General features: G+C 57.8%; 1 protein-coding gene across 2 annotated transcripts; it reads right to left on the bottom strand.

The window, feature by feature from the left end:
• Positions 1–6,369, bottom strand: SPDEF (SAM pointed domain containing ETS transcription factor). 2 transcript variants are annotated; one of them, XM_032409251.1, is made up of 5 exons: positions 5,934–6,369; positions 3,627–3,824; positions 2,367–2,414; positions 2,108–2,254; positions 1–179 (listed from the first exon to the last, which is right to left on the bottom strand). In XM_032409251.1, the coding sequence occupies exons 1-5, from the start codon at positions 6,367–6,369 to the stop codon at positions 1–3; spliced, it is 1,008 nt and encodes a 335-aa protein (XP_032265142.1). The 2 variants fall into 2 exon arrangements, with proteins under 2 accessions (XP_032265142.1, XP_032265143.1); XM_032409252.1 differs by lacking the exon at positions 2,367–2,414.
• Positions 6,370–25,703: the final 19,334 nt, after the last annotated feature.

Genomic DNA, 25,703 nt, shown 5'->3' with positions numbered 1-25,703 from the left:
TCAGATGGGGTGCACAAACTGGTAGACGAGGCGCTGGGAGATGTCCGGCTTCCGGATGATGCCCTTCTTGTAATACTGGCGGATGGAGCGGCTCAGCTTGTCGTAGTTCATGGCGGGCCGGTTCTTGCGGATGCCCCACAGCCGGGCTACCTGGGCGGAGTCCTCGATTTTGAAGATGCCTGGGGGGGGGGGACAGAGAGAGCCAGCGGTGCAAGGTGGGGGGTGGGGGTCAGGAGGGCAAAAGACCAAAACCAACAGGTCAGACTCAAAAGGCCAAGGGGGCCAATGTCAGCAGGGAGCAAGTACCAGACTGGGGGGGCGCATAAGACCTAGTCCCAAGGTTGTGCTGAGGGTCAAAGGCATCCGTGCAGAGTGCGTCACAGGGCCCAACAAAATGGCAAAGCTACCCTGGAGTCACCAAGGGTAAGCCCGTGCCCGTTAGTGGGCCTGGCCCCAGCTAGCCTCTGGTCCTGCCGCTGGGTTGGCCCACCGGACCCAGAAGCCCTGCGGGGCTCTGCACTGTGCCCACGGCCCACCCGTCAAGGTCGTCCCCACCCCCACCCCCACCGCCTTCCCCAGCTGATGCCAAGCCTGAAAGAGCTCTTTGCAGGCCTCAGACATTAAGCCAGCACAGCCCTTTCTGGTAGGATCCATTCAGAGCAGGGGGTGGAAAGAGAGGATTTGGAGCCAGGCTGACCTGGGTTTGAAGCCTGGCTCTGCCATATTCTACCTTTGGAAGCTGTCTGAGGCCCCTTTCTCTGATCGGTGGAGGGGGTGGTGGCGACTACCATTTGTTGAGTGGTGACAGAGAGCTTACAGCGGAGCCTGAAGGAGCTGCCCCTTGCCAGGAACTATTACACTGTTAACACCCCAGTTCTCCTGGCAAACCCAGGCCAGCACACCCTCTCCAGGAAGCCTTCCCAGATCACCGTGCCCTCCCTGATCTCTTTTCCCTCGAAGTCTACCATGGAACCATCTCCCTGAGGACCGGCTCGCATTAAGTCTCAAATATACACGAGGCTTACAGCCCCTTATGCAGGAACTTCGCTCTACTCCCTCTAGCCCCGCTCGTCCTTCCCACTCAGCCCAAGTCACCGCCCCCGTGAAGTCTTCCTGGACCAAGACTCAGCTGCCCCCACCGCCCCGTCGCAGCCCCGACATGCTCTGTAGGCCAGCTCCTTTCACTGCTAGCTCTCCCATATCACTGCAGGTCCCTCAAGGATGGGGTGCAGCTGAATCCTCCCTAGACCATCGGGACACTAATTCTCCATAAATGTTTCCTGGGCAAGTGTGGACAGAGGTACTCAATGAAGGGCTGTTGGATGAATGGATCCAGTCCATTTTATAGATAGGAAGACTGAGGTCCTGGTACCCATAGCTACAGATGACAGGATGGGGCCTAAAAGCCAGGTTTCTTGATTCTGAGTGTTTTCCAACACACACACACACACCCCATCTAGTCCTGTCCAGTGAGGTAACCACTCGCCACATGTGGCCTTGAGCACTTGAAATCTGGCAAATCCGAAATGAGATGGGCTGTGAGTGTAAAGTACACACCAGATTTTGAAGACTTAGTAAGAATATCTCATTAATAATTTTATATTGATTATATGTTGAAATTTTAATAAGTTATAATATTAGATTAAAGAAAAGTATTATTAAAATTAAATTCACCTGTTTAAACATTTTTATAATGTGGTTACTAGGAAGTCTAATACTGCCTATGTGGCTCGAATGAGGTTTCTCACTGGACCCCAGCGGTCTCCCTGGTGAAGCTACAATGTGTTGCAGGCAAAGACTGGGTCCAATTCTCAGCCCAGTTTGAAGCCCTTAGTATGTCCCGGGCACTGTGTGGAGCCGGGTGTCCTAAATAAGACAGAGCTCGGCCGGGAGGCAGATGCGGACACGAGCGCACACAGACCCCCGGCCAGGCCAGTGATGGCCCGGTGTCTGGCATTCAGGGCAAAGGTGGGGCGGCTCCCCTCTGCCCAGCCCCCAGCCCTCCCCTGTGCCTGGCACCTGCTGGAGGCCAGCAGGGCCCCCGCCAGCCCCCCGTGAGGCCTGTTCCCCTCGTGGTCCCCCACAGCCCCCCGCCCCCCCCACTTACCCTTCTCCTTGTTGAGCCACCGGATGAAGCGGCCGTAGCTGTGGGGTTTGAGCAGCAGCTCCTTGAGGAACTGCCACAGGTGGATGGGCTGCCCGGAGCAGGATGAGTCCACCTCGCTGTCGGTCCAGCTGTCCTCGCTGGTGGAGGCTGGGCAGCCGGGGAGGGTGGCAGTGAGTGGGGGGGCCCCCTGCTTCAGGGGCAGCCACCCCTCAAACCCGGCCCCCAGGCCCCTGGCCCTTCCCTGCCTGCCCTGGCTCACCGCAATAGTGGACGGTCCCGGGGGAAGTCCTCTCTTTCATCCAGGCCGCTGCAGGGCAGGGAGAGAAGGCTGGAGACCCAGGGCAGACCCCAAGGGTGGAGGAGGGGGTTTGGGTGGGACTGTGGGGCGACAGAAATTGCCCCCTATGGCCAAGCAAGGGGGCATGGAGGCAGCCAGCTTCTGCCCCCAGCACCACCTGGCTCTTAGCCGGGCACGGACTGCTCCTACCCTTGCCTGCCACTGGGCTGGGGCGGGACACTGGTCCCTACTGGTCATACGAGTGGGTCCCGTGCCTAAGGGCAGGGGCCTTGACTCACGGAGCAAGCACTGCCTCTTCCAAAGCCCGTGGGGCACACAGTGGGGTGGGAGACGATTTAAACGATTTACACGTTAAGAGGTTGGCACACAGCCATTAGCAATAGGGCAGCTGTAGAGATGCTGAAGGGGGAACAAGATCCAAGATACACCAAGAGCAAAACAGTGTGATACTCCGGTGCTATTCATGTTAAAAGGGGTGAAAACCACACATGTATATTTGCTTGCTGTGTGCATAGACTCTCCCCAGCAACGTGCCCAAGAAACTGGTAACTGTGGTTGCCTCTAGGGAGGGGGACTGGGGGTCAGGACTGAGCGGGGAAATTACTTTTCATGGTACTATTTTTCACTATGGTCTTTTAAAATATTTTATTTATTTATTTGACAGAGAGAGCACAAGCAGGGGGAGTGGCAGGCAGAGGGAGAGGGAGAAGCCTGCTCCTCATGGAGCAGGGAGCCCGATGCGGGGCTCGATCCCAAGACCTGAGCCGAAGGCAGATGCTTAACCGACTCAGCCACCCAGGTGCCACCTCATTATGGTCTTTTTGGAAATCATGCACATGTATTACCTCATTACTTCTTTAATGAGAAACAACACAAAACAAACAAATGAAATAAAAAAAGGACAAAGGAGGACCTCATAGTACCCACGGTCGCCATCAGCTGTGCTGGCCGTGTCCCCAGAGTGGAACTCCTACATTTTAACTTCCCCCATGCCCTGCCCTAAGTTCTGTGGGCTTGACCGGGGCTGGGAGTGGGCTGGGGCTGGCGAGTTCGCCCAGGATCCCATGGGGCTGAGATTTAGAACAGAGCCCAGACTGGGAGCAAGCAGCTGCCGGCCCAGCACAGAACAAGCCTGCCTGGTGTCCTGGCCCAACCGCCCACCGCCCTCGGTGTCCCGGGCCTGGAGCTTGGAAGGTGCTGCTCTCCCAGGCCATGCCCCACCTGATTTCCAGATGTCCAGGTGGGCATGCAGCACGTCGCCACCCAGAGGGGAGCGCTGCCGGAACTGTTCCTCCGACATGGCGCACAGCTCCTTGCCCCCCAACTCCTGGAAGGCTTTGCCCACAGGCGGCAGCCGGTACTGGTGCTCTGTCCACAGGAGCCACTTCTGCACGTTGCCAGGGCTCCAGTCCACGGGGTCTGGGCAAGAGACACTCCCTCAGTTCCACGGGCCTCTCGTGGGGCGCCCCTGGGAACTGGAAGCAGCTTGTGGCCGGGACCTGGCCGGGTGAAAACAGGCCAGGCCAGACAGGGCCTGAGGGGCTCTGTGGAGGGGGCACCCAAGAAAAGAGGGGGGTGTGAGGGAGGAGCCAGGGCCCTAGAAACAAACTTGGCAAGGTAGCCTGGGGCCTCCACACCCCCCACCTCACCCGGACCTCAGGTCCCCCTGACCCCTCCAGTCCCTCCAAGGGGCGTTTCAGGAGGCCCCAGCCCTGGAGGAGAGAGTGACGTTAAACCAGATGCCTGAGCTTCTCTCTCAGCTGACTCTTGTCATCCCCAAACCCTTCAAGGGTTCCCTTCAAGGAACCAGAAAAAAACAATACAACTAGGGAGGAGCCCTACAACCCCAGCCCGCACCATGTTTTACAGATGAGGAAACTGAGGCATAGAGCGTTCTAGCCCCTTGTCTAACACCCAACAAAGGGCTGCTCAGTGCATCTGCACTGAATGAATGAATGGCAGGGAATCGAGCGATCAGGGGGCAGCTATAGGCCTCAGAGGCCAGGAAGAGAGTCACTGGATGTCACTGGATGTCCCCCTGGGGAGCTGCTCTGGGCTGAGCCTGGCAGGGCACAAGGGGGGAGGCCAGGCTGATGGGCATGGTCACAACGGGGCCTCCAAGTGAACGCTGTGGTCTAAGCTGGTGCCCCAGCTAGGTGACCTGCAGGCTGGGCTGCCCCCATTTAATAAACCCATTTTCCTTTCCAGGGTCAAAGCAATTTGTTTCTGTCCCCATTGTTCAGAGGGCAGGCCCCTCCCTGGCCCGGTGTGGGAGAAGAGGCACCATGGGAACACGTCCAGGGGTGGGGACTGGCAGGGGCATTGGGTAACTGCAGGACTGGGGCAGGGCAGACCTGCCTGGTCCGGGGAGCAGGGGCACACCAGCTGGGATGGTTGCGGGGAGGCGTGGGACCTCGGCGACTCCAAGGAGGAGGGGCTGGGCCTGACGGATGCCTGAAGACTTTTTGTGTGAAAGCAGCACGAGACTGAGATGCTCAAATGCCAGGACCCAGCATCCACGGAGATGCGTCAGGCCCGTCCAAAGCTGGAGAGATGATGCGGGAATAGGAGACCTGGCAGCCTCTCAGCCCACAGCGGCCGCGCCATAACCACACTTTCCAGCTCCTGGCAGACACACAGGTGCCTGGACTCCTAATGCCCCCTCCTCATCAGAGCCCCCATCACCACCGGACCAGTGACACACTTATCTACGTATCTCTGATCCGTTTCCTTCACTGTAACGTCAGCTTCATGAAGAAAGGGGCTTTTGTGTGGCGTTCACCACTCAATTCCCCTGTGCTAGAACAGGGCCTGGCATATTAAGAAGTTACTGTTTATTGAGCATCTACTATGTACAAGGTGCCATCCTAGGAACTGGGGATGTAACAGTGAACACAGCAAGTGGAAATCCCTGCCCCTGGGGTGTGTACATTCCAGTGGGGGAGACACAGCAAATATGATAAATCAATAAAATACACAGGGTGTTAGTACCTGCGATGCGAGAAAGAAAGCAGGGAGGAGGAGTAAGAGGTGGGGTATGGACAGTAATTTCAATAGAGGCGTCAGGGAAAAAACATCAAAACAGTGCCATTTGAGTCAAGATCTGAAGGAGGCGAGGGGTGAGCCAAGTAAAGATTTGGGGGAAGAGCATTTTAGATCAAGAGACCAGGAGATGCAAAGGTCCTGAGGTATGAGTGTCGCGGGAGCAGCGATGAGCAGGTGTGGCTGGAGCCGAGTAAATGAGGGGAGCGTGGAGGTGAGTCCAAGGGGAGGTGGTGGGCCGGATGGTGTAGAGCTCGGATTCACTGCCTGCGGTAGTCGGGGCACAGAGAGGGTTGGAACCTTCCCAGGTGTACGGCTGCTACATGCTATGGGCTGACTGTATGTGCAGAATCACCAGCATCCCTGGGGCTGCTGAGGCTGGGCGGGGGGTGGCCGGAGTGCCGCAGGGAGCACCCTCGCCCCCGCTCGTGACCTCAGCCCTGCTTGTGCCCCACCTTACAGAGGCGGGCCCGCGGAAGGGCTCACCTGCAGTGATGTTGAGCAGCTTACAGGCCGTCTCGATGTCCTTAAGCACCTCGCCCACCACCATGGACTGCACCTGCTCCAGGGAGTGCTCCTCCAGCGCCAGCCCACCCGGTGCCAAGTCCAGGCTGCCCGCGGGGGCTTGGCTGTCGATGACCGGGCACTGCTCAGGCTCCTCAGATGGCTCCTCCCGAGCGCTGGCCCCGGGGCCCTTGGCGGCCCAGCCGCTGTCCTCGGAGCACAGCATGTCAAAGTAGGAGAGGTAGAAGGCAGACAGGCCCTGCTCAGGTGTGGCAGGTGGGCTGGGGCTCCAGTCCCGTCTCTCGGGCCCCGCCGCCCCTGAGGCCACCTTTTCCAGGCCCGTCCGCAGCACGGTGTCGGGGGGCGGCAGGAGGCGGCTGGGGGACACGCTGCTCAGGCCGGGGCTGGCGCTGCCCATGCTGCCGTCGCTTGGGCCGGTGGCTGTGTCTACGGAAAAAGAGAGCATGGAGAATCAGGTTCTGGCAGCTTCCCTGTCCCCCTGGGGGCCACTAAGCTGGTTACGGGGATGAGGGGCTCAGTGGGCAGTGGCTGGGCCTGGGAGAGAGTTGGGGCTTCCGGGTCATTGGGCAGTTAGGACAGGGCTGGGTAGATAGGCTTCTGGCTGGGAAAGACAGTGAGGTATAAACGGACAACTCCCTCACTCCCCAAGGAAGCCAGGTTGGCTGAAAGCAGCAAATCTTTACACACGTGGCGTACTTAAAACAACCTTCTGAGGTTCTTGACCTCACTGAATCCTCACCATGGAAGGCACGATTAGACCCATTTGGTAGTTGAGCAAACTGAGGCCTGTGGACAAGGAGTCTTTAATGTCCGGGCCTCTGTCCCTGGGCCAGCCCATGCCCAGATCCCAGTCCACTGCCCTGTGAAGGAAGTTCCTTCTGAGAGCTAACCTCAATCTTTCTTGCTGTAGCAGAGCTTGTTTTCTTTTATTCTTCCCTTAAAGAGGGTAGGGAAGGGAGAAGGTCACCATCACCTTCACCTCCAGGTGAAGGAAGAAAGGAGCAAGTGAGGGGTGTGACAGGGTAGAATCCCCTTACAAGTCGGGGAGGCAGACCCCCTTCCCCTCCAACAGGGTCATCTGGGGGGTATGAATAAATTTCCAGCTGAACACCGCTGAGGTAGTCACTGAACAATACCACACCCACTCAGGACTGGGTTTCTGGTCCTCATCCCACCTCATCCTCCCCAAAAATGCTGCCCCAGCCCCTCTCAGCTCCTAGGGCCTCTCTCATTTCTGCACGCTGCTGCGCAGACCTACAAGCCCAGCATGGGGCATGGAGGGGAAGGGGGGAGGGGAAGGGGAGGGGGGATGCTGGTGTGGGGGCAGAGTGGGAGTGGGGGAGGACGAGATCAGGGGGTGGTGAGAAGGCCCATGCTCTGCGGAATGACAGAAGCCCCCAGCGACTCAGACACCCACTCCTCCCGCTGCCCCAAGGCCCCCCAGGGGGCACCATTTGGCCTCAACACACAGAGCCAGAGGCCTCTTTCCCCGTCAGTCATGCAGGCTCTGCTTTGCCTCTGGGCCCTTTCTCTCTGAACCCCGTGTTGGAGTAGGCAGCTTGGGTGAGTCAGGGACTCAGGAGATGTACATACACCAAGACACTTGGCTTTCTGGGCTGTTCCTGTGATCTGTGGGCCTTGGACTCAAGTCCTGGTGGAAGATTATCAACATATACATGCCCCCAATAAAATCAGCATGGAGAAAAGAAACAGATAAACCGGTTAAGGGCAAGTTAACGTGTGTTCATAAAGCCGTGTTTCTCACAATATGGTGCCTGGACCAGCAGCAGCACCTGGGAACTTGGTAAAAATGCAAATTCTCAGGCCCGCCTCAGAGCTACTGATTCAGAAGCTCGGGGAATCCCCGCAGTGCATTTCAACAGGCCTTGGGGGGTGATTCTACACTTGTTCACATTTGAGAATTGCTGCTTTAAAGGCATCCGGCCAGTAAGAGGGAGAGGCTTTAATCAAAGGACTGGTAGGCTCTCCTGGGGGCATTTACTGTGCCACGCTGGGACAGGGAGTGGGGCTCCCTGCCCATTACGAGTCACCCCGTGGGACTGACCCGCTTAGCCTCGGTGTGCATTTGCCCTAAAGAGCCCAGTTGGGAAGATACTTCTGGCTTCTCGGGGGCTCCAGCTAGCCCATTCCACACCTTCAAATATCTCAGCACATGGCAATTTTCTCTCTGGATAGCAGTTTGGTGAATGGAGCCCAAGTGGGATTTCAACCCCCTCTTCTCCCCTCCCTTGTGCAGTACCCAACCTTCCCAACTGTACATGGCAGCCGTGTAGTTTCCTGTGGTGGAGAGAATGCCAAAAAGAGAGCATGGTGTTCCCTTTGATTTAGACTCTCCCTTTCAAGGGCTCCTTTAAGTGACAAGGAAGGAAAGGTCAGGGTGGGGTGGGGTGAGCAGGGAAGGAGGGGGACTGGGGTTGCGGGGGACAGAGGGCAGGCCTGGAATCATTTCAAGCCCTTCTGTGCAAACACACATGTGTGCTGTGGGCCCAACATTATTTACCCAGGCAGCACCAACAGCCCGCTCTGCTCCTGGGTCCCCACCCGGGCCTGTGCCCACGCCCTACCCCCTAGGAGGCCCCACCCCTGGAGAGCACCTCTTGGCTCCCCACCCCTCCTTCATCACCCCTACTTGCCTCCCGCCCCATCCACGTCCCCAGAACTCCCATGCCTGCCACGTTAGGACAGTCTCTGCCAGCACCCTGGGCCATATGCCAGGAAGACGGAAGCTTTTCCAAGAAGCAGGAGAACTCGCTTCCCTCATGGCCCTTCTGTTTGCTTGGCCACAGCCACAGGTCGGATGGGAGGCAGCTGCTGTGTTTTGGGGCACCGTGGCATGAGGGGTCAGTGAGGATGAAGGGGCAGGGCAGCATTTGCTGGGCAGGGACTTGACGACACGGCCCTGATACATTGAGTGAGCGCCCCTTGCATCCGTCCCTCCCTGGAGAGAGGCAGCCCAGGCCTTATTCTCATTCCTATCCCGTGGACAGGGAAGTGAAGGTGCAGAGAGCTAAGTGATTTGCATCCAGGTCTTCAGACTCCCGGCCCAAGGCTCCTTCAGGGGCAGAGAATTCCCACCTCCTCCCCACTGCACATTCCAGCTCCCCACTCACTTTGCACCTAAATGCCAAGAAACCTGCTCACAACCAAGGCTTGGTCCCAGCTCCTGACACCTCCCTGGTGAAAAATAAGTTAATAATTAACCATGTGGTGGGAAGAAAGATCTGACTGTCCGCAGTGGGGAGGTGGTGGGGAATGCTCTGATCCCAGCAGCCCAGATCTGTGGGGACCTTGGTTTACTGGTCAGGGAGCCCAGCCTGTAACTCTAGCGTCTCCTCCAGGCTCCGGGGCCAGACTCGGAGGGAAGAGAGAACTGCTCAGCGAGCACCTTCTATACCCTGAGCATTCATGCCCATTATCTCCCTTACTGCCCACAACTCCGGGGGATGTGGGTTCGAGAGTCCCGGGTTATAGATGTGGACAGTGAGGTTCAGAGATCTTATGCAGCTTGCTTGAAGTCCCCAGCCGGCCACATGCAGGCTCTGTTCATTGTGCCACACTCCCTCTGAGGCTTCTGCTCTGGCCGGTCCATTTTCCCAGAGTCCTGCCCTCCTCCTGATTGGGCCACTTGATCATCCAAAGTCCATTCCCACCCCACTGTCAAGCTCATTTCCTTTCAACACTCCTTCATCGGGCACCCCTGGGCTCAAGAACCTCCCATGGCTCCCTATGGCCCGCCTTGCACAATTCCAATGACTGGTACCCACCTCGGAGCCTACCTCCTACCCAGCCCAGATTATCAGAGTTGGAAGGGACCATACATTACGTGATCATTTTGTAGATCACATATGGGGAAGGGATTCATTTGCTCGTCAGTGGCAGGGTCCGGACCAGAACCAGGGATCGATCGACATGGTGACCATATCCAGGCTCTAATGACAATGGCATTTCTCCCCTGGCCCAAGTGCTGTGGGCACAACATGGCCATTTTCTCTTGTGCTGCCATCCCCCTGCCCAATATGCCCCTTCCCTCTCATTGAAATTCAGCCCAAAGCCCTCCGCCCCCAGGAAGCCCTCCCCAACAGGTTCCTCCTCTGACTTCCCAGTTCTCCCCAACTGTGCCATGCAATTCAGTCATGATTATGTTCTCAGGTGGGTGATCGTTCTCCCGAGAAGACAGGTGTGCATTGGGGAAAATGACGTTCAGAGAGTGGCAAGGATGTGCCCACAGTCACGGCAGAGCTCGGACCAAACTGGGGACCTGCTGACCCTCAGGCCATGGCCCCATAGGCCTAGGGTCCTGGGACAAGCCCTGTGTTTGCCAGATCCACATCCTTAGGACGGCAGGCCCAGCCCTCCCACCAGCCTCTGCTGGGCCCGAGGTGCTGCCCGTCTCCTGAGTGATGCTTCCAGCTCCCAAACCTCGAGTTGATCTTTTCTGGATTAAACCACATGTCTGGAATAAGGCTCAGCATGTCCTGGCTCCTTTCTGCCCCAGAGGCTCTGGCTCAGACTCCAGACAAAGAAAGTTTGGTAACAGCTGGTGGAGGCCAAGGCCCAGATACAGGGCCAGATCGGTGGGGCAGCGGCCGGACGGATTAGCCCCTTCTCCCAGCCTCTCCCACTCCCTCAGGAAGGCAGATCAAGGAGAGAGGGCAGAGGGACCCAGAGTCAGAGATTTGTAGCAGCTGTTTCCTACCACTGCCCAGTCTGTGGCCCTGCAACTGCTCCGCCCGAGCCTGTCTCCCACATCCTGCTCAGTCCCGGCTCCCAGATCTTACCCCGGCGAGGGACTGTGGGTGGGACAAATGTTCTTGAGCCCCTACCTCAATCCTGAGACCCGACCTCAGTCTGCCCAGAGCCCAGGACCCTGGCTGCAGACCCCAGTGTGAGGAGCACCGAGGGCGAGTGGGTGGGGCAGGGGGTGACAGCGCCTACCACTGAGCTGAGGTGACCTTTCTCCACCAAGTGGGGCAGACCTACTCAGGCTTGCCCACTGTCCTGGCCATCAGCCCCTCTCCCTCCAGGCAAGGGCGTCCTTTAATTGGGGAGCCAGGGGACTGTGGGGGTGTGACTAGGGCCTGACCAGGAGCCATGCAGGGTGGGTAGGGGCACATGGACCGGCCCCCCAGTCAGCCGGTCAGCACCTTGGAGAGAAGCCGGGACTGCCCAGGCCACGGGGAGTCTGGGGCCAGTGCCCATGACCTGCCTGAGCAACGTGTTTGGCTTCTCTGAACCCTCCCCGCCTCGGGATCCAGCCTCTCCCCTCTATCTTCTCACTCTTCCGCTCCTCCTCCTGTCCCCTCACTTCTCCTGCCATGCTCCTGCCCTCCATGGAACCCCAGCTCCCTTGCCCTTTGAAACTGCTCTTCAAACAAGCTAGAGCCAAGAAAAGTACCCAGCCTCCTCCTTACTGACCACCCCACTGTCCAGAGTGCCGCCTCTCTGCATGCGACAGGCCACCTTCCTACCCAGGAAGGTGTCCCAGGCTCGCCACCTCCTGGCAGCCCCAGCCTTCCTCAAGCACCCCATTGTGCCCCTCCCCACGCACCTGCTGCCCCTGGGGTCTCCAAGGGCAGAAAGAAGGGAGGTGGGTCCCTGGGGGATGGCAGGAGGAGGACTTGCCTCTCGGGCTCAGCGTGAGAGCAGGGGAGGCAGGTTTCTTCTAGGCCTCCTGGCTTTCTCCCACCTCCTCAGATCCCAGGCCCGTGCAGGCCACGGGCTTTACTTTCCCAGGAGCCCTGCTCTCTGGGAGGTTCGGCTTGAGGAGCCAGTCAGTGGGCCCAGGAGGTGTGTGTGTAGAACAGGGGGTGGGGGTGAGGCTCTAGGAATTAGGTACCACTGGCGTCCAGACACGCAGCCTCGCTGACATGGCTCGCGACCCTGTCTGAGACAAGGTGAAGGCCAGCTAAGTGAACTGCTTCGTGGGGCTTTCGCAGCCATCCCATGGGGAAGCCACTATCCCTCCCACCTGACAGACACGGGCGCCGTGGTGACTGCACACTTCTCTCTTTGCACGTGGTGCTGGGACTTGGCCCCTCTCAGCCCCTAGGGTCTCCCCGGCTGCCCACACTTATCACCTCTGCTGAGGCCACCTGCTGACCCAGCCCCCTAGAAAGGGGCTCTGGGTGGTGGGGAGGCCTGCAGCCTGGAGGGCAGGAACCCACCTCAGCCCCAAGCTCTCCCCTGTATTTGAGTTTGCTCCAAAGGTGAAGGGGGATGTGTGGCCTGGGAAGAACCAGAGGCCTCAGCATCTGGAGATGTGGGTCCCTGTTCTGCTCTCTTGGCGCTGTATGTGAGGCCCTGGGCAGCACCTGGGGCCCTCTTCTGTTCTCAGGGCTTTTCTAACCCAGACACTGTCTGGATTCTATGATCCATGCTCCCATCTTGCCCCTCAGCCTGGCTTGGAAGGAGGATGGTGGAGAAATAGAGGTGGACACCAGGGACTCCCCTGGCGAGTAGAAACATAATTCGTGGCAGACATTTGGGCAGAATAAGGGGTGTGGCTGTGTCTCCCCACTGCCTCCCTCCTCTGGAGCTGCTGTCCTGAGCCTCTGAGAGACTTGGCCCCGTCTTCTGACCAAGCAGGGGCCCTGCCAGGCTGCCTCACAGATCGCCTGCCAGGTGGGGTCCCAACTCCAGCAGCATCCCCTCCCCACTTTACGCAGGCAGCCAAGACCCCAGCCCAGACAAGTCTGGGGCTTGGAGCCAGTGATGCTAGGGTGGTCGGTCAGGCCACGGCCCCAGTTTCCAGCCTTGTCAAGTTCAAATCTTGCCTGACTTTCAGGGCTTTACCGAAACTCCGAATCACGTCTTCATTCAGCCCCTCATTGAGCACATGCCTGGTGTAAATGAATTTCATGTCCCGGCACCCCATCAAGCTCCTTTGCCCTCACTCGGGGTCCCCACACTCCCGCCCCGGCTGGGCAGCTGTGGGCAGCCAGGCCCCTGGGGACGTGAGGACACAGGGCTGCACCGGGCTTCTGCCCATGGCATTGTGGTTCGTCCTCGCAGCCTCCTTGTCGGTGACACAGGGACCCAAAGACGACTGTGTCTCTGGGGTTTGGCAGGACAGACTTTGTAATCTCCCAGAGGTGTGTGCACACACTTGTTCCCCTCCTCTCTGGTCTCACGTGCCTCGACAGCTGCCCCCAGGCCAGGCGCAGCGTTGGAAAAGCAGCTTCCCAAACTTGGGCTGGGGAATCTATAAAATCTTGACAGGGCTGAGGGAGAAAATGCCTTGAGCCCTAATCACGGGGCCAGGGAGCACAACTTGGGGCTTGGAGGGGGTGTTTCAGGACAAAGGGAAGGCACTCCAACATTGCAGAAAAGGATCAAAGTCCAGAATGAATTGTCCTGAGAGGTTAAGAACAGACATTGCTCCAAAAAGGGGGTTTAAATGGGCGGGGAGTTAGGGGGTTACTGGGACCCATCCCCATCTGTGAAGTGTAAGCAGGGACACATGGCCCTCCTGCCCTAGAGCCCGGGAAGGGGATGTGGGAGTCTGAGGTGGGACAATCTTGCTGCCCAAGAGCAGAGAGACCTAGGCCCCCACCCATGTCACTAGTCCCAGGTGCTGAGACCCTAGCTGGGTAGTCACCCTCAGACCCCTCTCCTGAATCCCAGAGCTGGAGGGAGGAGGCAAGGCTCCTCAGTTCTGGTGGTGGCCAGAGAGACCTCACTGTCCCTCGCTAAGGTCCTGGGTGGGCTCTGGTCTGTCTGGTTCCCAGCAGAGTCACACTCAGGGCCCTGGCAGGGGAGGAGAGGTCAGGAGGGATGAGGAGGCTCACCCGCCCCCAGTCTGGAGGCCCCACCCAGCTGCCAAAAGGTGGGAGAGGAGAATCTGGCAGGGGGCACCTCCTGAGCTGGGAGCATGCAAACGAGGCAGGGGAAGGAGCCCAGCATTAAATGTCAGGAAGAGCCCAAGGCAACTCGGCTTGTGCAAAGTTTGCTTTGGGAAGAGTTGTTCTACCTGACAGGCTGCTCCCTTGGCTGGGGGTGCAGGGTGGGGCGAAGAATGGGATGGGGGTGGGGTGGGGGCAGGGGGAGGGTCCCAGACCAGGTTTGAGCCCCATCTCCTTGCTCTCTAGCTCTGGGACTGGTGTAAGTGACTTGGCTTCCTTGGAGACTCAGTGATCCTGTCTATTAAATGGGCTGTCAAGAGCATGCCTTAAGGGGTTATGAAGATTAAGGGCAGGGTGGATGAAAATTCCTTGTGAATTGAGATGGGCTGAACATTCAGGAAGGCACCTGGGAGCAGGTGAGGGGATGGGGCAGGAAGAGGGGAGGGGAAGGTATTGGGGTGAAGAATGAGGGGAACAAAGGTAGAAGTAGGTGGTGATGGTGGAAGGAGTCTGGGGAAGAGTTGAGGTTGGCGGTGAGGGGGGCTGGACCCTACTTGAGGTCATCCTGCTCTCTAGCCCAGTCCAGAGCAGCTGCTGGCCTCACTCATCCCTCCCTGGCCTCTAGGAGGAGCCAGAGCCAGGGGACAGCCTAGGGGACAAGGCTGGGAAAGCACACATCTTAGAGCGCTGGCAAATCCAGCCGGCTAGTCTGCCCCCCACCAACTCCTATACAGCCTGCAAAACCCAACTTAGAGGGTCCTTTCCACGAAGCCTCCTTTAAACAGAGGAGGCCACCTTGTCTAAACTTCTCATTACACAGACAAGGAGCTACAAGTGCAGGGAGGAAAAGTGACTTGCCCAAGGTCACACACCGTGGGCCTTAAATCCATCTCTTCTAGCCCTCCACCCAGAGCGTCTTTGTCCCTAGGTCAGTCTGAACCGACTTCCCCAGGTTACACTCAAGCTGCACCACGTCATTTAAGCACAAAATGGGCCTCTGTTTCAGGGCTATTAACTTTACATTCGCAATGACCTCAGTGGTAAAACATGGCTTCTCCTGGTTTTGTTCTACTTATTGCCAGCATCACAATTTCGGATCATCAATTGAGCACCTACTGAGTGCCCACCCTATTCCCTCAGGCTTCGTGGACAGAGGAGTTCCCATCTCATTCAGAGAGGCCTTGTGAAAATCGAATGGTATCACATTTTATAATTGGTATTTTATAACAGGTAACTCACAATAAAGTCTAGCAGGGACTGAGTTTTTACCTCTGTGTCCCCCCATTGTGCCTGGAGCAGAGGAAATGATTGTCATTTCTCAAAGGGGAAGGTGGTTTCACCCCCTGAGAGAGCATCTCCTCCACACCTCAACCTCCCCAGGGGCCCTGAGGATGCTCCCTCCCCCGACATTTCTGTGAGTTGGGGGTGATGAGACCCTGCCTTGGGGAGTCCTCGGCTCCGGCCCCACCCCCAGCTGCGCTGGGCCCTGGCAGGGTCCCACCCTGGGCTGGGGAATCTCCTGCCCCTCCCATCCGCCACCTCAGGCGGGGGGGAACAGTTCAATGCCTGTTTGTTTTGTTACTCAGGGAACAGCTGGTGCTGGGGAGATGCAGCTTTATTGGGGGTTGCTGTGAAGCTGTTTACTGGGGAGGTAGGGGCAGGAAATGAGGCCTAGTCCCAGCGTTGGCCAAGGAAAAGGAGAAAGGCCGGTCCTGTCATACAGGGGACAGGCCACTTGAGGCCTGTGGCCTGGGTATGGGCCACTGGGTGGGTAAGGGGATCCGGGGCTGGTTCGGTGGGCCTGCCTGCTCCCCAACACGCACACCCAGGTAGATGCCCATGCACGGGTTCGCACACACCCGACCCCCGCACAAATGCATGCGCACACACAACGTTTGTCCAGCCTCAGGGGAACCCCCAGACAGCCAGACCCTTCAGTTTTCCACCCTGTCATCACCACCAGCACTGTCCCTCCCCACAGGAGACATCTGTTGAATCTTAGAAAGGAGCGTCTTCAAGGACTTCCCATTTCTCTCCTAGTGCACCCACTCTCCTAGTGCCGTCGGCTCCCCTGGGTGCTCAACCCCGGGTGCTTTGCTCGGCAGCTCCCCAGACCACCAGGGTCCCGGGCCCACCACTGCCCTGCCCCAACCCCTGGGCTCTGGGCCTGTCCCCCCTGCTCCAACTTGGAGCCTGGTCTGGAGGCTCCGGGCTTCAGGAAGCCCTTGCCCGCTGTGGTCGGGCCCCCAGCAGACCCTTCCCTTGGCGGAGCAGTGGCGGCCGGCGGAGCAGAAAGGTTGCCTGTGTTTTACTAGCCAAGCAGAACTGGCCATGTCTTGGGGGCTGAGGCTCTGCCCCTGCAGAGTGGCCTCCCTTCAGGCTGCATAGGCAGGGCTCAAGGTATGGCCTTGGGGGCTCCCGCGGGCTCTGGGGTCAGCCCAGGGAGACAGGTGGGCAGCCTGTGGAGGGACGGGCCCTTCTGAGGGTGAAGGACCCGGATCACAGGGCCAGGAATGCCTGGGAGATCAGTTCTGAGCTCACAATCCATGCCTCCAAATCCTGCCTCCTGTCACCCACCTCCCCACAGCTGGGAGGGTGCAGCCCCCATGGCAAGGCGCTCTGGGTTCCCACCAGACTTACCCGTTAGCTGTCTCGTGCCCAGGGAGTCGTCCACCGCAGCGCCAACCTCGGGGGCCCAGGAGAAGGCGTCGGCAGTGCGGGCCACGGCTGGGTCTCAGCCAGGCATCTGGGGCGGGGGGCAGCGGGACCAGGGGCCAGCAGGGCTGGGGGCAGAGGTGGTACTCGGGTGCGCCGCTGGGATCCTGGCCACCATCCAGGGGTGGCCCTCTGAGATCTCGGGGCCCTGTACCCCGTAGGGAGCCCTTTGCCCCCAGCCCAGGGCCACCTGTTGGTACGGTGGCAAGACCTAGCTTGCGGGGCTTACATGGAGGCTGTGGTGGGCTCAGGGGGCCAGGTCTGCGGGGCAGTGTGGACACGGGCAGAGTGCAGGAATGTGCTGGGAGGAAGTCAAGCAGCCTCGAGATGAAGAGTTGGCCAGGCCTGATTTCCCATTATAAGTAATCCTTCCTTATTTACCTGAACAAATATGCTCCCTGCTTACCTCAGACCACAGGCGGGCTCCTGGTTAACCCTTGCAGGCCTCCCTCTCCTCGATGGGGGATCCACACGCTGGCAGCTAGAAAACCCATTCATTCATTCACTCATTCATTTGTTTATTCACTTACTCATGTTCATTAGCTGATGCATAGCTACTGAGCTTACGGTGTGGGCAAATCACAGGGGATACATCTAGAGGGACGTGGGACAGGACACTAGGAGGGAGGAGCCAAGATTGGGGAACAGATAAGCAAGCTCAGTGGAAAGTCAGAGCCACCCATGCCTTAGTGGAGGGCTGTGGAAGCACCCAGCAAGGCAAGTCAGAGAGGGCTTCCTGGAGGAGGTGCAGTCTGGCTCTCCAGGCCAGGGATGGAGGGAACTTCAGAGAACCCTGTGGAAAAGGACCTGAGGCTTGCGGGCCCCCCCCCCCCACACTGCGTGCAGGGCCCCTGCTCGCTGTGATGGATGCAGGCCTGTGATGCAGCGGTGCTCAGGAAGGACTGGTGGCTCACTCTCCGGGCCCAGAGCGGGGCCGGCCAGCAGAAGCTAGCTCTCCAACAGTCCCTGAAGGATGGAGGCCATGAGGTACCGACACTTGGCTCCTCCACCTCCATGAGTCCCAGGACGACCACACGGCTGACCTCTCAGCTTCCTCCCCGTCCTGCCAGGCGGGTTGAGGGATGTCCCCGGAGGGCAGGGCCTGGCTCTTCCTTTCTCTGGATCACCTCAGAAAGGCACCAAACCCCTGCTTCCCCCATTCTGTCAGATGAGGGCGTCTGAGATACTGTCCATTGCTGTTTTCTGACTTCAAGGAACCGAGTGGCTGCCCACAGTGAGAGTATTCTAGGGCTGCAGGAAGATTCCAAGACCTTCAGCACTAGTCCCCTCACCTTAACTGATGCCCAGATTCTCCTACATCCGGTTGGACCTTTCACCCCAGACAGCCCCGTGCTTGCCAGTTATGGTCACCAGCACCTTGGTGAGGATGTGTTTCCACAGTCAGTCCCCAGAAAAAGTGGAAGTAGGGTGGGCCAGAGATAATACAAAGTCCTAAAATGGCTACCATTCCAGCCCTCCAGGGTCGATAAAAAGAAAGACCCCTGATGTCCCAGGCAGGACCTCCTCCAGAATGCCCTGTGCACCCCACTCCCCTGCCTGGCAGGCTGCTTTCCTCTCAGAATCCCGTGCCCTTCTCAGCACTGCAACGCAGTGGTAATATTGGCCATTGCTCAGGGAGCACCTACTAGGTGCCCGGCACTGTGGACACCCAGGAGATAAGGTATTCATCCTCTGGTAAGTACTATAACATGGGTAAGTACAGGAGTACCCCCCAGAGGGGCTTTTTCAATGAACGGGGTGTCAGAGATAGATAGTCACCCCCAATGACCATTCTCCCGATTTCCTCAGTAAACAAGCCCCTAATTTTTAACTGGGAACTTGGCTACCTCGAATGAAACCTATCCTGACTCCTTTGCAGCCAGACTGTGGTGACCAAGTAGAAGTGTCATGTATCGGTTTCTAACAATATTTCTTAAAGGTAAACTGGCTTGTGTCATTTGCCCCCTTCTTCTTGATCCTGCCTCCATCTTGCTGCCCAGAATGCAGCTGTGATGGCTGGAATTCTGATTGCCATCTTGGACCATGAGGACAAGCTAGTGGATCAGTGAGCTGGAATGAGCCCAGGTCTCGAGGACTGCATAAAACCTCCATACTGGCTCTGGATTGTCTGTCTCAGGAATTTTATGAGAGAAATAGACCTTATGCTTTTGTTAAGTGTGGTCTTTAATATTCAAAGCCAAGTTGGATCCTAGCTGAGACAGACAAGAAGATAGATAAGCAGATGAAGATAGTACACTCTTATAGCCAGAAATGATATCTCACTGCTGGGTGGCATTGAGAAGGCACCTGGTCATAAAGGTGCCAAACCAAGGTCAAAAACCTTGGCCTTGGGAAGGCTGCCCCTTGAATGCTGGGTATAGCCTTTCTCTGGGTGCATGGGAACACTTCATAGGTCTCTCCAGAGATGGGCGGATTTGAATGGATGGACCAGGCTAAGCTGAGCTGAGGGTGGACCTGCCCAAGCCTAGAGTAGGTGCCTCTGGAAGCTGGGAAGCTCCAAGAGGGAACAAAGGAGGGGACTTTCCATCTGCTCAGCTGGGGCTCACGTGGGCTAAGGTGCTAAGAGGCTCCTGGGAGAGACATCAGTGGTGGGCTCAAGGCAGATTTGGTGCCCACCCAGGACACTCTGTTGGGTTCCAGGGGAAGGGAGGGCCAATTATAAACTATCTTAACCCATGAAGGGACTCTAGAGGACACACAGAGGACACACACCCCCTCAATACCTTGATCCATCCAGAATAGTGTTGTGACGTTATGTGCTCAGGATTTGACCCAAATGCACAACCAGGTTCCGTCACCTACCAGCTTCATGACCTGGGCCGAGTGTCTGAAGCCTGCTGAACCCCCCGCTCCCCATCCCCAGAGAACTCTCAGAGCTGCTGTGGGAAGAGAGATAATATTGGTGAAAGTGTCCTGTGAACCGAGACACCCTGTCCTGATGCCTTGCTGGCCACCAACCACATGTCACCAGTCTGACGTGTGTCATCTAGCTCCGCATAGCAACCTCTCTAGGTAGATGTTACTATGCCCATTTTTAGGTAAAGAAATTGAGGCCAGAATGTTGAAAATGTCTTGCCCAAGGTCATGCTGGGAAGCAGACTCAAACTCAAATTTGGAGTTTCTTTGACTGTCCCGTGCCTGATAGGACACGGTTATTATCCCTTGTCCCCTCAGGGTCAAGTCCCAGGTTCCTGGCATGGGTCACTGGGTCCACTGGGCCACAGTCCAGCCCCCACCCCAGGCTGGTCTCCTCCTCAACCCTCCTCTGGCCAGCTCCCATCAGGTGAAATGTACCCTCTCTTTTTCTCCCTCCGTCCACATACCACCCATCCCTTGTGGGCACCCTCCAGACCTGGGGGCTGGCACACCACTCACATTGGCTTGATGTCACTTCTTCCTGGACTTTTCTCTGACCCACCGCGATGGCATATTCTCTCTTGCACTGGGGTTTCTGAGCCCCGGCCCCAGTGAGGTATGCTGTGACAGCCCGCAAGACCAGCCCCAGCAGGAGCCTTTGCTGAGCGAACATCTGGATGAACCAGTAACATCCTTTGTCTGTTGTTCAGATGGATATGAGCTGAGTTTCTTCTTCTTGGGATTACTCCCCATCCTTCAAGCCCCATCTCAAGAGCAATCATCTCCACAAAGCTTTCTCGTGTTCCCTCCAGCCCTCGCAGACCCCCCATTTCCCATTTCTTTGTGCTCTCATGTCTCCCAGTGGTTCTTTTCTCCCTAAGCTTCTAACTCGTCTAGGGCAGGGACCCTGGAGCTGTGGCAGGATGGGAACCTGCACACAGATTATGAGCCCTCTCCTGGGGTGCTCCTGCCCACCGCTCACCCATCACACGTCCGAGAGGACAGTGCCCAATGGGGGCAGGGCCCATTTACTGGCGAGGTGCCAACGAGCCAGCTCAGGCCCCCTCTGGGCCTCCCTCACTTCCTCTGTGGAGTAGAGATAATACTCGCCCTGCTGACCTTGTGGACAGGGCACTGTGATGAGTGAATGTCAGCTGACAATGGGAGTTGGGAGTACTTTGGAAAGGGCAGTCGGTCTTGGTCGGTTGGTTGGTCACCTTCCTAGCTTTCTTCCTGTCCCCATCTCTCTGTTCCCCCATCGTCCCACTTGGGTCCTCCTAGGAGCTGCAGCCTTGGGGGTGATGGCAGGGTCAAGGCTGGGCTTCATGCCAGCCACAGAGAGATGGGGCGGCCCCTGCCCAGTTGACACAAGGCCCTGCTCTCTGTCCCAGGCTCCAGCTCTGAGAAGGTGGGGAGAACTCGGGGGAGGACTGCCCTGCTGAAGTGTGAAAAGCCTGGGGCTGGTCATCCAGATGGGACCACAGGGGCGGATGGGCAGGAAGCCTGGTCTGCGGGGCCCCACAGACCATGCAGTCCTCATGGCACAGAGGAAGACCCTGAGACCAGAGAGGCCAGGGAACAGACCCAAGGACACACAGCAGGGCTGGGATAGGAGTCCAGCCTCCAACCCATGCTCCTATGTGGTGTGTGCTAGCTCATCTAATCTTAGTAAGTCCAGCACCTGAGGGCCCTGTTGGCCTTCTCCTCCACAGTTGAGGAACAGAGGCTCCTTAGATCTCGCCAAAGTCAAGGCTAGAAAGTAGCAGAGGCAGGATTCAGGCCGGTCTGTTGGTGTCTTTCCAGGATACCATGCCGCAGCCAAATGGTGGACAAGGGGACCAGGACTAGCTTGGGGTGGCAGCTGTGTCCTCAGGGACCACATAACTAGGCATTTCTACCAACTGGCACATGGAGGGTGCCACTTGGGTCCAGGGGTGGCTGTTGGGCCCCCCTGAGCCATGACATGTTTTTCTGTTCAGACCAGCATGCATTTCTCGGGCACCTACTCTATGCCAGGCCCTGACTGGGGGCAGGATGGCCAGAAACAGTCTGTCCTCAAGGAGCTCATGGACTGGTGGCTGCAGCAACTTGGCGTCTCTGTCTCAGAGGGCCCCGATGCCCCCCAGCATCCCTCCGAAGGCTAGCCATCTGGGGGATTACTGGTTTCTCAAACACCTATTACCTGCAGTCAGCTGTGGTGCGTGACCCTCTCCGTTCCAGGAGCCAGAGGCCTTCCCTGCTTGGGGCGTGCTTCCCCAGGCCCTGGGCTTCCTCACCAATGCCATTTCCTGTTCTTCTTCAGACTGGCCCCTTGGAAAGGGACCCAGGCCCCTAGGGGGAAGCTGGGTAGACAGGCAAATCTTCCGTGTCTAAGGCTTGCTTGTATACTGCCCTCTTCCCTGTGGCTTCACACACCCACCCCCATTACCCACTCACACCCGGGATACCATCAGAGGAGGCCTCATCCCTGCCCAGGGCCCCAGCACAGCCCTCAGGGGCCCCAGAGTTTCCCTGTGAACTGAGCCAGAGTGGGCTCTCGCCAGAGGTGGCCTCCAAGCCTGAGGAACCTAGCAGGCCTCTCTGGGGGCAGACACACATACACACAGCATCCTCCCTACTGGCTCATCCCTATGATGGTAGAGCAGGGTGGTGTCCCAAGGGACACCCTCGATCTTGGCCTGGTCTCTGCCCCATTAATCCATTCACTCTACACATACGTGGCTCCGGGCCTGCACTGGGCCAGGCACGGTTCACTGGAATACAGCAGCGGGTTTCACCGGGTTCACATTCTAGCGGGGAAAGACAGAGTCAACAGTAAAAGTAATAAATGAGGGGGCGCCTGGGTGGCTCAGTTGGTTAAGCGACTGCCTTCGGCTCAGGTCATGATCTTGGAGTCCCAGGATCGAGTCCCACATCAGGCTCCCTGCTCAGCAGGGAGTCTGCTTCTCCCTCTGACCCTCCTCCCTCTCATGCTCTCTGTCTGTCATTCTCTCTCTCGCAAATAAATAAAATCTTAAAAAAAAAAACAACTCATAAATGAGTACATTATATAGTACTCCAGAAGGTGACGAACGCCACGAAAAATAGGGCCAAGGATGTCAGGAGTGCTGGGTGGGGCATGGGGAGCAGCATTAAATTCAGTGGTTGGGGCGGATCCCCTTGAGAAGGTGGGATTTGAGCAAACACATGAAGAGAGAAAGGCATGAGCGCCGCGATTACCTGTAGGCATTCCAGGCCCCAAAGCTTGAGCAAAGGCCCTGAGGTGGGCTTGTGCTCAGTATGCTTGTGGAGCCGGCAGGGGGCCGGTATGGTTGGGGCAGAAAGAGAAAGCAGTGGAGGGAGATGAGGCCTGGGAGGCGGTGTGGATGGAGCCAGACTTCAGGGCTTCGAAGCCCCGGCCCCTTCATTTCCTGGGTCCTCCCTGCCAACCACCCCACTTACCTGAGCTCACCGTGACCTAGCTGCCATGCCCATGGCTGTACAGCGTTAATTTATTTAATCGCCTTAACGGCCCTCTCATGAGCATGCCTACTTTAACCTCAGGGAGGGAACTGAGGCACAGAGAGGGAAGCAGCCTACAGGGTGAGGCGTGGGGCCAGGATCTGGAGCATGCCCCGCTCTCAGCCACCGCCGGGCCCCTCCCTGCTCGGGTGCAGTGCGTCAGGCGTCCCTCGGGCCCGCGCCAGAGTGCCAGGTGCACCCCCAGCCCGCCGTCGTGGGGGGTGGAGATGGAGGGGCCGCGTCACTGCCCACACCTAGAGCCGCCTTTCCCCCCATTAGCGCAGAGCCAGCAGGGCCTTACAAAACCGCAGTCCCAGATAAGAGCACAATCGGAACCTGTTTTGCTCGGCTGCCGGCCGTGGGGCTGGGCGGCGGGCGGTGGGAGGCAGGGGGAGGCAGGGGGAGGCAGGGGGAGGCTGTTGGCAGCGCCGGGGCCCTGCTATCAGCAGCCCTGCCCACCCCCTTCCCCATTAGCCCCTTTGAAATTTACCCACCTTATCGGGTGCAGGCTTGCCGAGGGCCAGCTCAAATGCCTTTGTCAGGCTGCGGAAGGCTGCCTTCCGCCTGGCCCGGCCTCGGCCCGAGACCATGTGGGGGGACCCGGGTAGGAAGGAGGACCTGGCTATCAGACACCGAGGGGGGCTCCTCGCGCAGACCGCCTGGAGGGCGGTCCCCTCCCCTTCCCTCCCCTCCCCGCGCCGACTCCCCTGCCCTCACCACGCGCCCCTGCACCGAGCCCGCAGGACCCTGCGCCCGCATCCTTTCCTCCAGACTTCTCAGTGGTTCTCCTCCTCCTCCTGGCCCTCCTCAGCACCCCGTGCCTGACCCCCCAGGCACACCCTCAGCAAATGTTTATTGAGCACCTACTAGGCCAGGCGTTGGGGCGCAGCGGGGCAGACAGACCAATCTCACTCTCCTATGGAGCTGACGTTCGCAGGCTGGGAGAGATGATAAATAAACACAAATAAGTAGGACACAGAGTGTGTCAGAAGGTGGTAATTGCTGCTATGGGGCAAAAGTAAAGCAGAGACACGGGGATGTGTTGGGGCAATTTTAGGTGTGTGCGTGTGAGGGGGCTGTGGGGTCAGGGGAAAGCCTGTCTGGAACGGGGACGCTTGACTCAAGATCTGAAGGATTCTCCCTTGCTCCCTCTCTATGGGGTTAGAACCACAAACAAGGAAGGGCAGCGCCAGGAGGATAGAGATCAACCAGTCCTACAGACTCCTTTTTTTACTGAGGCTCAGAGAGGGCAGTGAAGGGCTCAAGGTCACACAGCACAACAGCAGCAAAACCCAGCAAGAGTTGGAGCCCAGGCAGGACGCTTCCCCCTATTCTAGCCTCCCCTCGCTGGGGCACCGCCAGAACCCTGGGCAGGACAGTATGGCCATTGCTGGGCAGCTCTGGGGAGTGGGCTAAGCCTGCGAGGGCAGATGTTCACGGCGGTTGACTCTGCTTTTTGCAGCCTAGGACCTGCCAGGTCTTCTCGGAGGATGAGTCTTGCCCCCTGCCCAGAGTCATGGTCCTCCTGCCCCCTCACCCAGCCCGTGTACTCCCCGTCGGTCTGTGGATGCCTAAGTGCACCAGTTGTCTGACCTCAAGGGCGTGTTCTTCTAGGAGACGCTCCTTCCTACCACCCTACCCCCTCACTCCCAACACAGACCTGCTCTCCTGCCAAGGGGAAGGGGTGAGTGGCCTGGAAGGGGGGAGGGAGCAGTGGCTGCATCTGCGGGCAGGTAGCATGTGGGGTCCTGGGGCCCGAATGCGGATGCGCAGACTTGTGCCAGACAGGCTCTGAGGAGACAGGCGACAGAACAGATGCTGAAGGTGGCTCACGCTAGCAGGCTGCTGGGTGGGCCATCCCTGGTGGGTCCTGGGCTTGCGGGGCTTCAGAGGCCCTCAGGGCACAGTTTGGATTGGGCTGAAGAAGCCCAAGGCAGCTGGGTTGCTGGGGAAGAGCGCTGAGTCTGGAGACCAAGTTCAAATTCCAGCTCTGCTGTATTCTCACTGTGTGACCTTGGGCCAGTCACTTTCCCTCCGGGTCTTTTTCTTTTCTCAGTAAAAGGGGAATAAGGCTGGGGCGCCTGGGTGGCTCAGTCATTAAGCGTCCTCCTTCGGTTCAGGTCATGATCCCAGGGTCCTGGGATCGAGCCCCACATCGCGCTCCCTGCTCGGCGGGAAGCCTGCTTCTCCCTCTCCCACTCTCCCTGCTTGTGTTCCCTCTCTCGCTGTGTCTCTCTCTGTCAAATAAATAAATAAAATCTTTAAAAAGGGGGGGGGAACAAGGCTTTGTTTTCAAAGGGATGTCATAAGGAGCAAATGAGAAGACAGGAAGTAGGAGTGCCTGGCATGAGGGTGGCCTGTCCTCAGTGAGCTCTCTTCCCTGCAGGGACTTCGTTGTCACTCAGCTAGATAATGGCCAGGGTGTAGGGAGCACTCAGCATGTGCCAAGTACTGCAGAGGCTTTTTTTTTTTTTTAAAGACCCACATTAATTGGATTTACCATAATCCTGGGTTTACAACACATACTCATCATGCATGCATGGCCCTCTCTTAATTTTTAATCGTACAATGAACACTGTGAACCCACCGCCAACCCAGGACCAAGGTTATTACGAACAGTGCTACATGTATTAACTCACTTATTTCTCACATCAGTCCTATTGTTTAGCTCTGAATTGTCCCCATTTTACAGATGAGGAAACTGAGGCACAATTGAGGGCTTAGGGCACCTGCTCCACTGGGCAATGCTGGAGATGCATTGGGGGTATTCTTCCAG

Source organism: Phoca vitulina, unplaced genomic scaffold, assembly GCF_004348235.1.
Source record: "Phoca vitulina isolate PV1807 unplaced genomic scaffold, GSC_HSeal_1.0 scaffold11, whole genome shotgun sequence".
Taxonomy (NCBI): domain Eukaryota; kingdom Metazoa; phylum Chordata; class Mammalia; order Carnivora; family Phocidae; genus Phoca; species Phoca vitulina.
This window is presented reverse-complemented; position numbering and strand designations above follow the sequence as displayed.

Bases quoted from the DNA above. Each gene is read 5' to 3' on its own strand.
- SPDEF (XM_032409251.1), bottom strand. From the start codon at position 6,369: ATGGGCAGCGCCAGCCCCGGCCTGAGCAGCGTGTCCCCCAGCCGCCTC. The intron at 3,825-5,933 runs GTGAGCCCTTCC...TCTCTTGCCCAG, and splicing joins GCTGCTCAACATCACTGCAG to ACCCCGTGGACTGGAGCCCT. The intron at 180-2,107 runs GTAAGTGGGGGG...CCCCCCCCCCAG, and splicing joins GTGGCTCAACAAGGAGAAGG to GCATCTTCAAAATCGAGGAC.